Source organism: Hyperoodon ampullatus (assembly GCF_949752795.1).
Source record: "Hyperoodon ampullatus genome assembly, chromosome: 12".
Taxonomy (NCBI): Eukaryota; Metazoa; Chordata; class Mammalia; order Artiodactyla; family Ziphiidae; genus Hyperoodon; species Hyperoodon ampullatus.
Genome location: NC_136925.1, coordinates 28695972 through 28713100, shown reverse-complemented (window position 1 = coordinate 28713100; position 17129 = coordinate 28695972). Strand labels below are relative to the sequence as shown.

Sequence of the window (17129 nt, the reverse complement as noted above, 5' to 3'; positions counted from 1 at the left end):
GCGCAGTGGTTGAGAGTCCGCCTGCCAATGCAGGGGACAGGGGTTCGAGCCCCGGTCTGGGAGGATCCCACATGCCGCGGAGCAACTAGGCCAGTGAGCCACACTACTGAGCCTGCGCGTCTGGAGCCTGTGCTCCGCAACAAGAGAGGCCGCGATAGTGAGAGGCCCGCGCACCGTGATGAAGAGTGGCCCCTGCTTGCCACAACTAGAGAAAGCCCTCGCACAGAAACGAAGACCCAACACAGCAAAAATAAATAAATTAATAAACTCCTACCCCCAACATCTTCTTAAAAAATAAAAAAAAAAGACCAAAAGACAACCCTCAGAATGGGAGAAAATATTTGCAAATGAAGCAACTGACAAAGGATTAATCTCCAAAATTTATAAGCAGCTCATGCAGCTCAATAGCAAAAACACAAACAACCCAATCCAAAAATGGGCAGAAGACCTAAATAGACATTTCTCTAAAGAAGATATACAGAGTGCCAACAAACACATGAAAGAAAGCTCAACATCATTAATCATTAGAGAAATGCAAATCAAAACTACAATGAGATATCATCTCACACAAGTCAGAATGGCCATCATCAAAAAATCTAGAAACAATAAATGCTGGAGAGGGTGTGGAGAAAAGGGAACACTCTTGCACTGCTGGTGGGAATGTGAATTGGTACAGCCATTATGGAGAAGAGTATGGAGGTTCCTCAAAAAACTACAAATAGAACTACCATATGACCCAGCAATCCTACTACTGGGCATATACCCTGAGAAAACCATAATTCAAAGAGACATGTACCAAAATGTTCATTGCAGCCCTATTCACAATAGCCCGGAGATGGAAACAACCTAAGTGTCCATCATCGGATGAATGGATAAAGATGTGGCACATATATATAATGGAATATTACTCAGCCATAAAAGAAACGAAATTGAGCTATTTGTAATGAGGTGGATAGACCCAGAGTGTGTCATACAGAGTGAAGTAAGTCAGAAAGAGAAAGACAAATACCGTATGCTAACACATATATATGGAATTTAAGGAGAAAAATGTCATGAAGAACCTAGGGGTAAAACAGGAATAAAGACACAGACCTACTTGAGAATATGGGGAGGGGGAAGGGTAAGGTGTGACAAAGCGAGAGAGAGGCATGGACATATATACACTACCAAACGTGATAGCTAGTGGGAAGCAGCCGCATAGCACAGGGAGATCAGCTCGGTGCTTTGTGACCGCCTGGAGGGGTGGGATAGGGAGGGTGGGAGGGAGGGAGATGCAAGAGGGAAGGGATATGGGAACAGATGTATATGTATAACTGATTCACTATGTTATAAAGCACAAAGTAATACACCATTGTGAAGCAAAAAAAAAAAAAAAAAAAAACAAGAGCCTACAACATGCTGTCTACAAAAGATCCACTTTAGGGCAAATGATACACATAGACTGAAAGTGAAGGGATGGAAAAAGATGTATCATGCAAATGGAAGGACAAGAAGGAGGGGGTAGCAATACTCATATCAGAGAAAACAGACTTTGAAACAAAGACCATAAAAAAAGATAAACAAGGGCACTGAATAATGATAAAAAGATCAATAGAAGGAGAGGATATTATACTCTTTAACATATATGCACCCAATATAGGAGCATCTGAATACATAAAAAAAATACTAACAGACATAAAGGGAGAAACTGATGGGAATACAATAGTAGGAGACTTTAACACCAGACTCACATCAATGGATAGATCTTCCAGACAGAAAATCAATAATGCAACAGAGATCCTAAATGACACATTAGAATAGTTAGACTTAATTGATATTTTCAGGGCATTACATCCAAAAAAACCCAGAATACACACTGTTTTCAAGTGCACATGGAACATTCTCTAGGACTGACCACGTACAAGGACACAAAACAAGCCTCAACAAATTGAAGAGGATAGAAATTATTTCAAGTATCTTTTCTGACCACAACAGCATGAAACTAGAAATCAACCACAGAAAAAAAAACAAGAAAAAAAACAATTACATGGAGACTAAACAACATGCTACTAAACAAACAATGGGTCAAGATGAAATCAAAGAGGAAATTTAAAAATACCTTGAGACAACTGACAATGAAAATACAACCATACAAAATCTATGACATGCAGCAAAAGCAGTCCTTAGAGGGAAGTTCATAGCCATACAGGCCTTCCTCAAAAAATAAGAAAAATCTCAAATAAACAACCTAACCTATCACCTAAAAGAATCAAAAGAAAAAAACAAAACCTAAAGTCAGAAGAAGAAAGGAAATAATGAAGATCAGAGAGGGAATAAATCAGAGATTTAAAAAAATAGAAACAAACAAACCAATCAAAAAGCAGGTAGAAGATCTAAACAGACACTTCTCCAAAGACATACAGATGGCCAATACAGATGAAAAAAATGCTCAACAATGCCAATTATTAGAGAAATGCAAATCAAAATTACCATGAGGTATCACGTGACACCAGTCAGAATGACCATCATCAAAAACACCTACAAACAGTAAATGCTGGAGAGGGTATGGAGAAAAAGGAACCCTCCTACACTGTTGGTGAGAATGTAAATCTGTACAGGCACTATGGAGAACAGTATGGAGGTTCCTTATAAAAACTAAAACTAGAGCTACCATATGATCCTATAATCCCACTCCTGGGCATATAGCTGGACAAAACTATAATTCGAAAAGATACATGCATCCCAATGTTCATTGCAGCACTATTTACAATACACAAGACATGGAAGCAACCTAAATGTCCACTGATAGATGAATGGATAAGGAAGATGTGAAAGATATACATACACACCCACACACACGCAATGGGATATTAGCCATAAGAAAAATGAAATAATGCCATTTGCAGCAACATGGATGGAACTAGAGATTATCATACTAAGTGAAATAAGCCAAAAAAGACAAATATCATACGATATTGCTTATATGTGGAATCTAAAAAAAAAAAAATGATACAAATAAACTTATTTACAAAACAGAAATAGACCCACAGGCATAGAAAACAAACTTATAGTTACCAAAGGGGAAAGGTAGGAGAGACGGATAAATGAGGAACTTGGAATTAACATATACATACTACTATACATAAAATATCAATAAATAAACAACAAGGACATACTGTATACCACAGGGAACTATACTCAATATTTTAAAATAATCTATAAGGGAAAAGAATCTGAAAAAGAATATATATACACACACACATATACATACATGTAACTGAATCACTTTGCTGTACACCTGAAACACACCATTGTAAATCTATACTGCAATTTAAAAAAAAAGAAATCAATAAAATCAAGAGCTGGTTCTTTCAAAGGGTAAACAAAACCTACAGACCTCTGGCCAGGCTCACCAAGAAGAGAAGAGAGAACTAAATAAACTAAGAAATGAAAGAGGAGAAATAACGACTGATACCACAGAAATACAAAAACCATAAGAGAATACTATGAACAATTATCTGCCATCAAATTGGACAACCCAGAAGAAATGGACAAGTTTCTAGAAACATACAGTCCTCCAAAACTGAATTAAGAAACAAATTAATTTGAACTGAATGATCACTAGAAGTGAAACAGAATCTGTAATAAAAAAAACTCCCTGCAAACAAAAGTCCAGGATGGGATGGCTGCACTGGGGAATTAATTCTACCAACCATACAAAGAACTTATACCGATCCTTTTCAAACTCTTCCAAAAGACTGAAGAGGAGGGAACATTCCCAAAGACATTCTATGAAGTCACCATCATCCTGATACCAAAACCAAACAAAAATACCACCAAAAAAGAAAATTACCAGTATCTCTGACAAATATAGATGCAGAAAATCTCAACAAAACATCAGCAAACCGAATCCGACAACACATAAAAAAGATCATACACCACGACCAAGTGGGATTCATCCCAAGTTCACAAGGATAGTTCAACATAGCAAATCTATCAATGGGATACACCACATAAACAAAAGAACAGACAAAAACCACATGATCATCTCGATAGCTGCAGAAAAAGCATTTGACAAAATTCAACATCCACTCATGATAACAACTCTTACCAAAGTGGGTACAGAGGGAACATATCTCAACATAATAAAAGCTATTTATGACAAACCCACAGCCAACATAATACCCAACGGTGAAAAGCTGAACGCCTTCCCACTGAAATTTACTACAAGGATGCCCACTGTCACCACTTCTGTTCAACACAGTATCAGAAGTCCTAGCCACAGCAATCAGACAATAAAAAGCAATAAAAGGTACACAAATTGGAAGGGAAGAGATAAAATTATCATTATAAGCAGATGACATAATACCATATACAGAAAATCCTAAAGACGCCACACAAAAACTACTAGAACTGATAAATGAATTCAGCAAGGTAGCAGAATACAAGATTAACATACAGAAATCTGTTGTATTTCTTTATACTAACAATGAAATATCAGAAAGGGAAAGTAAAAAAAATTCCCTTTAAAAACTGCATCAAAAAAAGAAATACTTAGGAATAAACCTCATCAAGGAGGTGAAAGACTTATATGCTAAGAACTACAAAACATTAACAAAGGAAACTGAAGATGATTCAAAGAAATGGAAAGATATCTCATGCTTTTGGACTGGAAGAATTAATATTTTTAAAATATTAATACTACCCAAAGCAATCTACAGATTTAATGGAATCCCTATCAAATTACCCATGACATTTTCCACAGAACTAGAACAAATAATCCTAAAATTTATATGGAACTATAAAAGACCCAGAATTGCCAAAGCGATCCTGAGGAAAAAGAACAAAGCAGGAGGCATAACCCTCCTTGACTTCAGACAATACTACAAAGCTACAGTAATCAAAACAGCATGTTATTGGCACAAAAACAGATACATGGATCAATGCAACAGAAAAGAGAGCCCAGGGAATTCCCTGGTGGTCCAACGGTTAGGACTCTGTGCTTTCACTGGCAAGGGCACAGGTTCAATCCTCCGTCAGGGAACTAAGATCCTGCAAGCCACACGGCCAAAAACAACAATAACAGAAAACAAAGAGAGCCCAGAAATAAACCCACATAACCCCATGGTCAATTAATCTTCGACAAAGGAGGCAAGAATATACAATGGGGAAAAGACAGACTCTTCAGCAAGTGGTGCTGGGAAAGCTGGACAGCCACATGTAAATCAATGAAGGTAGAACACTCCCTCACACCATACACAAAAATGAACTCTAAAATGGCTTAAAGACTTAAATGTAAGACATGACACAGTAAAACACCTAGAAGAGAACATTGGCAAACCATTCTCTGACATAAATTGTAGCAATGTTTTCTTAGATCAGCCTCCCAAGGCAACAGAAATAAAAGCAAAAATAACCAAATGGGACCAAATCAAACTGATAAGCTTTGGCACAGCAAAGGAAACCATAAACAAAATGAAAAGACAACCTACGTACTGGGAGAAAATGTCTGCAAACAATGCGACCAACAAGGAGTTATTTCCAAAATATACAGTTTATATAGCTCAATTAAAAAAAAACAACCAAACAACCCAATCAAAAATGGGCAGAAGACCTAAATAGACATTTCTCCAAAGAAGACATAAAGATGGCCAATAGGTACACAAAAAGATGCTCAACATCACTAATCAGAGGAATGCAAATCAAAACTACAATGAGGTATCACCTCACATGGGTCAGAATAGCCATCATCAAAAAGTCTACAAATACTAAATGCTGGAAAGGGTGTGGAGAAAAGGGAACCCTCCTACACTGTTGGTGGGAATGTAAATTGGTCCAGCCACTGTGGAAAACAGTATGGAGGTTCCTTAAAAAACTAAAAATAGAGTTACCTTTTGATCCAGCAATCTCACTCCTGGGCATATATCCAGAAAAGACAAAAACTCTAATTTGAAAAGATACACACACCCCCAATGTTCATAGCAGCACTATTAATAATAGCCAAGATGTGAAAGCAACCTAAGGGTCCATCAACAGATGAATGGATAAAGAAGATGTGATATATATACACACACACAATAGAATATTACTCAGCCATAGAAAAGAATTAAATGTTGCCATTTGCAGCAACATAGATGGACCTAGAGATTATCATACAAAGTGAAGTCAGAGAAAGACAAATGCCATATGACATCACTTACATATGGAATCTAAACTATTATACAAATGATCTTATTTACAAAACAGAAACAGACTCAGACATAGAAAACAAACTTATGGTTATCAAAGGGGAAAAGGGGTGGGGGAGGGATAAATCAGAAGTTTGGAATTAGCAGATACAAACTATTATATATAAAATGGATAAACAAGAAGGCCCTACTGTATAGCACAGGGAACTATATTCAGTATCCTGTAATAAAGTATAATGGAAAAGAACATAAAGAAAAATATATATACACATATATGTACACATATATGTATAACTGAATTGCTTGCTGAACACCAGAAACCAACACAACACTGTAAATCAACTAAAAAAAAAAAAAACTGCACCAAATTTTACAACCTTAAGCAGAATTATGCTACTGAAATACCAGGTAATTGATCTGTCTTCCCATTCTGGGATCAATTTACTTTCCCACCAAAATTCCACCTCAAATTTGGTGACTCTTGACTATCTGTCTTGCCCTTTATTGTATGTTAATTTCTTGTTCATTCTATTTTTTCTGTCTGCAAGGCTCTCCTCACCTGGGAAGTCAGTGAATGTTATATGATTCCATTTCTGAAGAAAAATGAGATCATGTACATACTGAAAGGAAACTGAATGCTGTATTCCAGTTAGGGTGTATGACTGGGAGAAATCCACTTTAATTTCTCTCTTTTGCTTATCAGTATTTTCTGTAATGATTATACATTTCTTTTTTTTTTTGAACAGCTTTAATGAGATATACAAAATTTACATATAAATCTAACCAATTCTAAGTATACAATTCAACAATCTCAATAAATTAATAGAACTGAGCAACCAACACCACAATCCAGTTTTAGAAGGTTTCCATCACCCAAAAAGTTCCTTCCTAGATGTTTGCAGTTAATTCCTATTGCCACCCGTAGACCTAGAGAACCACTGATCTGCTTTCTGCCTCTACAAATGTGCTTTTCTAGAGATTTCTTATAAATGGAATCAGTATGTGGTCTTTTGTGTCCAGCTTCTTTTACTTAGCATGTCTTTGAGGTTCATGCATAATAAAGCACAGATCAGTATTCACTCCTTTTTATTGCTGAATAGCATTCTGGTGTACGGATATACCATATTTTGTTGTTTGTATCCATTTATCAGTTGATGGACATCTGGATTATTTCCAGTTTGGGGCTATAATGAATAATGCTGCCATGAAGATTTGTTTCATGCCTTTGCGCAGAGATATGTTTTCATTTCTTTTGGATAGATCCCTGTGAATGCTTTTCTAATAATTATAATTTCTTTTAAGTAAAGGAAACTATTGAAAAAAAAGGTCTAGACTTTTTTCTGACTCCAATTTTTTCATCCCTATTCATTTTAAGCCAATTATACCAGTCCTCTGGTTTAGGTTTAGTCTGTGTTTTTATTCTTATGCATATAACTAAAAGACTTTTAAGTTATTCCAACTACTTGATTCTCTCATGTTGATTATTTAAAATGTTATAAATTTTCCCTTATTAAGAAGTCACAGTGCACCTCATCAGTAACTGGAAAAATCTAAATTGTATGCCACCTGATAGGGTTCAATGACAAGAACATATAATCACTTTTGTGATATTCCTGCCAAAGATGCATAACCTGAATATAAGTATGACAAAGTAGCCAAAAGGAAAGACTGAATATTCTATGAAATAACTGGCCTGTGATCTTTAAGTGTCAAGGTCATGAAAGTAAGGTAAGTGTTCCAGATTGAAAGTGACTAAGGAAACATGACAATTAAATGCACTATGTGATTCTGAACTGGATCCTTTTTGTATAAAGAATACTATTGGAACAACTGGTAAAACATGAATGGGATCCAAGGACTGGATGGTAGTAATGGATCACGGTCAATTTTCTGATTTTGATGTTTGTATTGTAGTTCTATAGGACGTTGCCCTTGTTTGTAGGAAATACAGACTAAAGTGTGATTATGGGACATCATGTCAGCCACTTTCTCTCAAGTGGGACAGAATTAAAAAACAAAAAGGTTCTCTAGCAACTTTTCTGTAAGTGTGAGATAAAAAAAGGAAGAAAGAGAGAAAGAAAACTGCTGCATTAGATTGCAAGTTCTCTCTTCTATCCTTTTAGTCTTTTGTTCCACCGGGGCCCTGAATGTATTAGGTGTTCAATGCATGCTTTTGATTTGTTGAATGACAAAAAGAAATCACTGTGGCTGCCACGAAAAAATGTCCTGAAAGGTAATAAGAGTAGAAGAAGGGGGACTTGTTAGAAAGCTCCTGAAACAGTCTAGGTAAAAAACGGACTGAAGTGGTAAGAACGGTGATGTCAGAGAAGTAAAGATTATGTAAATATTTAAAATATTAATTCAAAAGATGTTGTGTTATGGAAAGGGAGGTAAGAGAAAGGATGGCATAAAGGAGGACTCCCAGTTTTCTGGCAAAACCAACCTGATGATGATATTTACTGGTAATGGAAGAATAAATTCAGAAGAGGTGGAAAGTGGGACAGTAGTGAGTTATTCTAAATATGCTGAATTTGAGGCACTTGTAATAAAACACTGCAACAGAGATGCTGTACAGATAGTATGAGTCTGAAACTTAGAAGAAAGGTAAAAGCACCTAGGCAGACAGTACAGGACTGAGAAGAAAAGATGGCCTGAAATAAAACTTTCAAGGCTCGTGAAAGGAGGAAGAGCCAGAAAAGGTACAGCCTAATAAGGTACAGCCAAAAGAGGTAAAAAGAAACCACGAAAGTATAGTGTTAAGGAAAAAAAAAAAAAGAGAGAGATAAGAACATTTCAAGAAGGAAGCTGTAATTGGGGTTAAATGGTGCTATAAAGTAAAACAAGGACAGGAAATACCCATTAGATTTAATGATACTGACATCATTGCTATGTAAGTTGTAGAAGCCAGATGGGTGAGTTGAGAAGTGACTGAAGGTAAGAAAACTGAGATAGTAACTGTAGACATCAATTTGAGAAGGTTCACGTTAAGGAAAGGAATAAACAAGATGGTAAAGGGAGTGGAATATGGGGTTGAGAGAGGTTTGATTGTTTTAAAATGGAGAAATCTGGACATTTAAATGCTGGTGGGACCCAAAAACCACTGAGATAAACTAAATGACACAGGAGAAAAGAGAGAATTGAGAATGTAGGTTTTCTTAATTCCACAATGGAGTTTGTTACACAGGCCCCAAACATTAAGTTCAAATGATTTTGAAAGTAAAATTGTTATTCATTAGAATTCTAGAATGTTATTTAGTAAAAAAAAGTTCTGAAGTCATCCAGCCCCGTCTGCGGCCCAAAGAAGTTAGGTGACTGACTGACTTATCTACTCAAGGTCACAAGGTTACTATGTGATAGGGATATGACCCAAGGATTTCTGACTGCATATTCTTTCCACGATCCCAGGGTGACTTTATATATGATCTGGGTGTGCTGCAGAAGTACATCTGGGGTCATAAGGATGGTGAAGGTAGGCGAGTAAAGGAGATGTGCGTTGGAGAGAGTGTGGCCACGTTCTAGGGCTCTGGAATCCCCATTCCTATTTCACAGAAGCTGCCCTCTGTCTATTTAATAAACTAGGGGCCTGAATGAGATTCTGCTTTAAAAAAAAAAAAAGCAAACAATAATCAAACAAACGTAAAAATATAATTTAAAATATGCTTACCGGGTAATAGCACTGAACAACCCACGGATGCGTGCTTTATGTCTAGCTACAAAAGCTTCAGTAAATATTACTCCTCTGTTATCAAGATCAATGTGTCCGTTAATAATTCTACCTAGTCGCTGAGTTAGCGCCTGAGGGTAAAGATGGATGAAAATTCTTATTAATTTGAAAGAACAAAATTACACATTTACATTCGTACAGTCTTACGAGAGTCATGTTGCATGCTGATGCTGTATTAATCATATGATTGAATAATTTCAGCAAGCATGAATTAACAAGATATATAAGGTAAAATGAAGACTTAGGATCTAGGAAACTTTGTAATCTTATGGCAGAGACAAGAATCGAATGAATCAAATAGCTGAATGTTAAAAGGCTCAGCTACGTGCTAAAATAAGGCCTATTTCTATGGTAAAATAAAAGAGATTGATTAACCAATTTTCTAGATACAGGCAGTCTGACACACAGACAGCCAAGACATATACATGGGTCTTGGAGAGGATCCTATATGGAGCTTCTAACACTAACAGAGAGAAATAAATGTTATTCCAAGATTCTGCGACCTAGGGAAACATAAAACCTGAAAAGTTATCTTCTGTGATGCAAATATTAACAAACTGTGTCCAGAATCTATACTGACAGACAACCTGATTTCTTGGTAATCTCAAGAGAGTATTTTTCCACAGCTACACTATGACTGGGATCAGGTACCTATAAAATAAGCCTGGACATATTTGCCTTCCCAGGACAAGTTAAATCTACTCAAGTCAGTTTGGCTGATACTTTTATGGTACAGAAAAATGCTTTCCAAACAACTTCTTAATGAGCTTTTAGAATACTGCCTGTGATACTGAGAAAAATTAAAACTGAAAAATATTAAGAAACTATATATATTTCTAAAATGTATCAGTAGCACAATTTTATAAGAAATCATTTGAATTTGTTCTGATACTTTTATTTAAGTGTCTAAACATTTTTTTTTTTTACCTTCTGTGATTTACATATATTTGCCGATTTTATCTTCTGTGATTTACATACATTTGCTCAGAAGCTTAGGGTCCTGAAATGCTTTGTAAAACAGATCTGTGCCCTAAATGGTATTTTAGATGCAATTAGGGGAGAAATCATTCAGCTAAAATGAGTGAGTAAATCTGTTGTATTATAAATTAATCTCATGCAATTATGGTTTGGTAAGTTAAAGTATACCTAAAAAGGGATTTGGCTTTTCCCTTATTTGTTGCAGTAAATACAAAACAAAACCATCATTTATTGAGTACTTCCACTGTGCCAGCCATTTCAGTAGATATATCATGAATATAACCTCACTGAGATCTATGAAAGAGACAATTATTCCCATTTTCAGATATGTAACTGGAAGCACAAAAGACATGAAATAATTTTCCTGACACTGAATAACTAAGCAGTGGCATAGACAGAATTCAAATCAAGGTCTGTTTAACTCCAAAGCCCGTGCACTTTCCACGGTACCAAATGGACTTCTATAATTCTAAAATGTCAAACCATTTTAAGAAAAAAGAAACAACAAACAGGGAACTAGCCTCTATTTTCAGGTAGCATTGTTATTACACTATAAATGAAAATATCTGATTTGAGTATTGACACAAGTACCAAAAATTAAGAGAATATAAATGATTCCTTGGTTCTTCTTCCTGTCACACTGACAGTTTAGAGGAGGAAAAAAGGTGACATCAAAAGATGTTGGTACTACTTACATTTTGGGCAAGAAAATTCTTTGTTGGGAAGGGATGTTCTGTGCACTGCAGGATGTTTAGCATCAGCCTTGACCTTTACCACACAAGATGCCAGTAGCACCCCTTCTAAATTATAGTCTTCATCAGTTATTTCTTAAAATATAACTAGGCAATCAGAACTGATGATACTGGTTAAAGTTTCTGTACAGTTGTTATCAGAACATTAAATAAGCCTATACGCTTATGGTAAACCTGCTACTGCATCAAAGCAGGCCTAGAACTTAAGTCTACTTAAGTTTAGGGTGTCTCTGGGTTCAGGAAGATTACAATCACTTCTAAACAATCTCATCAGAGCCATCAATGTTTAAATATTCCCTAAATATATTGCTAGAACATCAGTAGTCAAACACTTGCAAAAAATCAATTAATGGTAAGAAAGTATAGTTTCTTCCCTCCCATTAAAATTCTTTTATTTATCTGAAAAGACATATTATAGTATTAAGAAAAAAATACCTGTGTCAGAAAGTTTCCGGGAAGATCATAGGTTTTACACAGTTCGGATATGGTTACCTGACCACTTTCCTGTAATTTATCATTTACCTCTTCTGCTAACCGATCCAAATAGCTCCTAATAGTTTAAAAAAAAAAAGGAAAAACCCAATTAGGAATAATAATTTTCCTCTATCTATTATGTTTAATTCCTGTTGCAATAAGGTATTCCCCAAAAGTAATGAATATGTTTAGGTAAACACCATTCATTACTCATATTCTGAAAATTTTCTTAGCAATGTAACTAAATGTAAGGTTAATCAAATAATAAATGCTGAAATTGTTTTCAACAATTAAAATTCTGCAATCATTTTCATTAATATTTTTGGAACAATTCTGCTTTCAGAGTTAAACTCATACAGGAAAGATGATAAAAATTATGCTTTGTGTTGCTTTAAAACAATAGAAAAAAATAAAAGTTTATATTATTTCCAAGTACTCCAAACAATTAAGCACTTACTTTTTAAGTACAATGATCCTTACAATGAAAATCAGCACTAAAAGAGTTCTAAACAAAATGCTGAAGTGGCCACAACTGTTCTAAATTTAAGTATAAATTTACTTACAAAAAAAACAAAAAAGTGTTCTTAAATATTGTACATACTCATCTATCAGTTGTCCCAACACTAGTTGAACATGTTTTTCTGATTTAACAATGTCACCAATTCTATTTTCAATATGAGTCAGATCCACATTAATCGCCTGGAAAATAAGTACAAATTCTATTAGTGATAAGTTCATACTGTTTAAGTTTGAAATTACATATTTAGAACTTTAAAAAAAAACTTACTTAAAAAAAATTATCCTTAGGTGAATTTTAAATGGATATGAAATATTATAAAAAGTCTCAAAAAATTAGAGGCTTGTTGCTTATTTACTTTCATTTCTGAACAAGTACATTTTCACTTGCTAAGAAAGTTCGTAATAAGAAGTTACACCATTTCAGGGGTCTTTTCTCCTCCAGAGTCCCTCCTGTAGCCTGGGGAGTCTGGTGGGGCACAACAGGCAAGTCCCAACTCGCCAGAGATCACACAGTGAGTTGGTGAGTCTGCGACCCAAACCGCCCATTGCCTCGGAGGAGTCGCCAGACCGCCGCCCCACAGGCAGCCACTTGGCCCAAGGATCAACCCAGCCCTGGCTCTCTCGCTCAGGAAAGGCTCTGCAGGCCAGAATTCAGGGGATCAAGCTGGCCCATGCATCTCAGCCCCTGCTGTGGTTCTCAGGCTTGCTAAGACGTCAGCCAAACCTGCTGTTGGCTTCGTGAACAAGGCTTCTCGGCAGATCCTGGCTGGTGGTTCTGAGGTAGGAGGTAGATGTAGATGGGCCCCTGGGCTGAACAGCTAGAGTTTGTCAGGCAGAGTAAATTGGAGCTCTGTGTTCCCTAGACACTTCAAGGACAAAGCTAATGGCAGGAGCTGAGCTCTGCCAGATTAAAGAGATAAGATGACCACATCTATCACTCCTGAGGTCAAGGAGACCTCTCTGACTGCACATGTGCAGAAAGACTCCTCGGGGGTCAAAAAGGGAGGCGTGCTACCCCATAATAGGTGCTGTCAATGCTGCGCTGGAATCCATCTTGGCAAAAAGATGCACACGCATGTGGAGAAGCGCCCTGGGTCTGGTCAGAGGTTGGAAATGAAGCAAGATGACTGGCCAGAGAAAAACAAACACCTGGAAAAACTGCCTCCATATAAGTGATTTAAATCACCTCTCTGGTGTGCTCCTCATTAGGGAGGATGCCTGCACTCTTCTCTGGGTGTGTATTTTTGCTGTGCTCTAAATAAACTGGTTCTTTGTTCTCTTTGCACATACTGTGCTTCCAATAAATCTTGTGCCTGCTTTACAATGTCTTTTTGTGGAATTCTTTCTCCCAAGAAGACAAGGACCAAGGTCCTCTCACCTGCCGACGTCATCTGGTGCCATGACTTGGATTGCTTCCAAGGTAACTTGCAGGTCTTTCTCAACTATGGCTAGAGACCTCTGCTTGCACTATCTTCCTTACCTTCTCCTTTGGCCTGCACCTTTCTTTCCTACTTTTCTTGCACATAGGGTCTGTTTTTCACTACATATTTTCACACCCTCCTGGGAGAAGATCTTTTGCTTTTTATTTCTAAACTGCCAATGCTGTCTTTGTCAGGCTGAGTGCATAGGCTCCCTGAGGTCTTATCTTTGTTACAAAAAACACCAGGGCATATGACTTTGGAAAATAATTATGTTTCCCAACTCCAATTCTTCCAAGAGTTCCTTTTACCTCTCGGACCCCCCCACCCCTCAAGCTTTGGCAGCCCTTACACAGCTATGGACAGCCTACTGGGCTGGCCAATTCCCAGCAGATAATGTCATAAATTTTAAAAATGCTCAATCCCAAGGAGTACATCCCAGTAGGAAATCTTGTTATAGGACATAGGGGAGATCTGATGTCTATAAAGCTTAAGGGAAAACCGGCAACCGCTCTGCACTGGTTCAAATGTCCACCCCAGGTAAGAAGGGAGGGCACCCTGTGCAAGGAACCAAAGCTGACCAGAGATGTCTGGTTAGAAATCAGTGGGAGAGTAGAGGATGCTCCGAAGCCCATCAGCATTAAGATGGAAAGACATTCAGAGGACATTCTGAATCTCCTCCAGGTGCCTCCTAGTAATGTTTCCAGGATGCTGGACTTCATTTCCAGGAGCACTGTTCTCGGTTGCAGGTTATTCAACATGGGAGGATCTCCTTCTAAACCAAAAAAAAACACCCCTCAGAAACGCTCTCAGGGCACTAAGTTCTTTTCGTTCTTTCTGTCCACTTTTAGTCATAAACGCTATGGAAGGTATCCCTGGGACAACAATGTATCAGCCAGTCTGCCTCTGTCATTAGGGCCAATTTGAGCACTCTTTGGTCTAAATTCTAGCTATGAAACTATGAATATAGAAAAAGATGATTTTTTTTTGACACTGTATGGCCACAATACTCTTTAGACTCCAGAAAAAACTGGTTACGATAAAACCCTTTTGAAATTGCAAAACTGGTTCTTTCTGCATATGCAATTAGAGAAAGCTAGCTTGTTAAAATACTTTTTTTCAGAATTCTGACCCTGAGAGAACAAAAATATGCCTAGGAGAAAGACTGAAGTTGACTCTTACCATGTACCTTGAGAGACAAACACAGCCCACTTTGCCTGAGACTTCAGCCTTGGGTTAATTAGTAGAACTTCAAGCCAAGGGGAAAAAAAAGCAAAGAGGCATTTTAAGCCTCAAGCAGAAACTGTGAGATCTCTGTCTGTCTGGATTTATGTATATCTCAGTATGTGTCTCTGTCTGCGGATAATATTGCTGAGGCTAATTCATAAATGAACTCTATATAATTGGCTGAAAGAAAAGTAAGTGCTTATAATCAAACAATTCTATATACAAGAGAAACTAAGCTAAACAAATTTCAGGTTCACATGATCTGGGAAATATTCAGTATTGAATTGATATCTGATATTAAAGTTAGTTTAAGTTTATTAATACAGACATGTCTCTAGAGTCATCAATATTAAGTATAATACCTTTGTTGTACCTAGGTTTACTGAAAGTCATTAAGTTCACACTGTATCTGTTACATTTGTCAACAAGAGAATTAACTTGGTATGGGATAAAAGCTTTTGAGTAAACACTGTGGGAATAATTATGTTTTAGTTTTTCCAGATTTTTGGTACCTTGAAACTTTAGTTTTGCTAAATCAAGTCAAATGATAAAAAGTCATTAAACGTCTAAATCATTTTTAAGATAAAATACTGGAATATTGATCGCTGAACGAATCTAAATTCGCCTACTTTTGTCTTCTCGCAAGAGGGAAACTAAAGATGTTTGGGTTTATCAGACACATGCCTTGTATTACATTGAGAAAAATTGTGCTTTGGGAAAATGCATGTTTTTAGAGGTTATGGAATATATTAAGTTTGCTAATCAGGAAATGCCAATACGACAAACAGTTCACAATTGCTTTCTTCTTGGTTTTCGCTAGAGGTTAAGGTTTTAAGGGTTAACAAGTATAATATGTAATTAAAGCTACTAAAATGATAAGGGAAGCATTTCAATGTGTGAAGCAAGTAGAATATATGTTGTCGGTGATAGAAGATACAAAGACTGGAATTTAGTTTTCTCTCTCTGTTAAGAGAACAAAGTTTTCTTGGAATGCTGCTTTTGATAACACACTGTGTGAATTTCTGTCTTTAGGTGATTTGTATTTGCTTTTGAAATCTTTTGTTACTTTGATTGAGTAAATAAGTATTATTTCACAATGATCTATGATTCTATTTGACTGTTTTAAAACTTTTTGATATTTTTTTGGATATTTTTTAACAAACTTCCCAAGTGTCAAATTCTAATTAAAGTTCTTCTGACCTCCAGCTAACTTCAAGGCACTTCAGAGGGCCCCTGAGGCATCTCAGAAAAATATTACACTAACTGGGATTATTTGACAGATTAAATTACAGGAGAAATATTGTCAAATAAAAGGTAACAATGACAGAATCTGTAAAGATCATGACACATGTAGATAAAGTTCACTCTGCTTCTACAAAGACACAAAGACACAAAGTCTGACTGTCAGACTCTGCCATCCTGATGTCCTTGTAACATGGCAATGGTCTATTCCTAAATCAGGGAACTTAAAATGGGTAAACAATAGCTGTAAATTAAACAGTCAGGGCTATGGGAAATCCAAGATGGCCACCTGGCTTTTCTCAGCTCCCTGGCAAACTCCATTTTTACTTGATGGGTTAAAGCCTTCCCTGGCTGCAGGGCTGATGCCCTCACAATGAAAAGAAAATGGTTAAAAAATGTGTTTTCCACTTGGGGTATACCTTCTTCAACCTCCAGTGATCGAGGCACCCACTTCACTAAACAAATCATATAAGCCTTAACACAAACTTCTTGAAATTATCACTGTAACTATCATCCTCAATCATCAGGCAAGGTCAACAAAACTAATGGAAAAAGTGGACTCAAACAGAACAAAAATTAATTACATGGGATTAAATGAACTGGTAAATATGATTAATTTTTATGACTT

At 36.6% G+C, this 17129-nt stretch overlaps 1 protein-coding gene across 1 annotated transcript in view; it reads right to left on the bottom strand.

Annotated features, from left to right (window-relative positions):
• Positions 1 to 17129, bottom strand: part of UFL1 (UFM1 specific ligase 1) — a gene marked incomplete at both ends in the record, with an annotated part of 57565 nt that overhangs the window by 27039 nt on the left and 13397 nt on the right. Inside the window, 3 exons of the mRNA XM_079716287.1 lie at positions 9832 to 9962; positions 12057 to 12171; positions 12697 to 12794. Of these exons, the coding sequence (XP_079572413.1) occupies positions 9832 to 9962; positions 12057 to 12171; positions 12697 to 12794 (344 nt within the window). The remainder of the gene's footprint in view (positions 1 to 9831; positions 9963 to 12056; positions 12172 to 12696; positions 12795 to 17129) is intronic.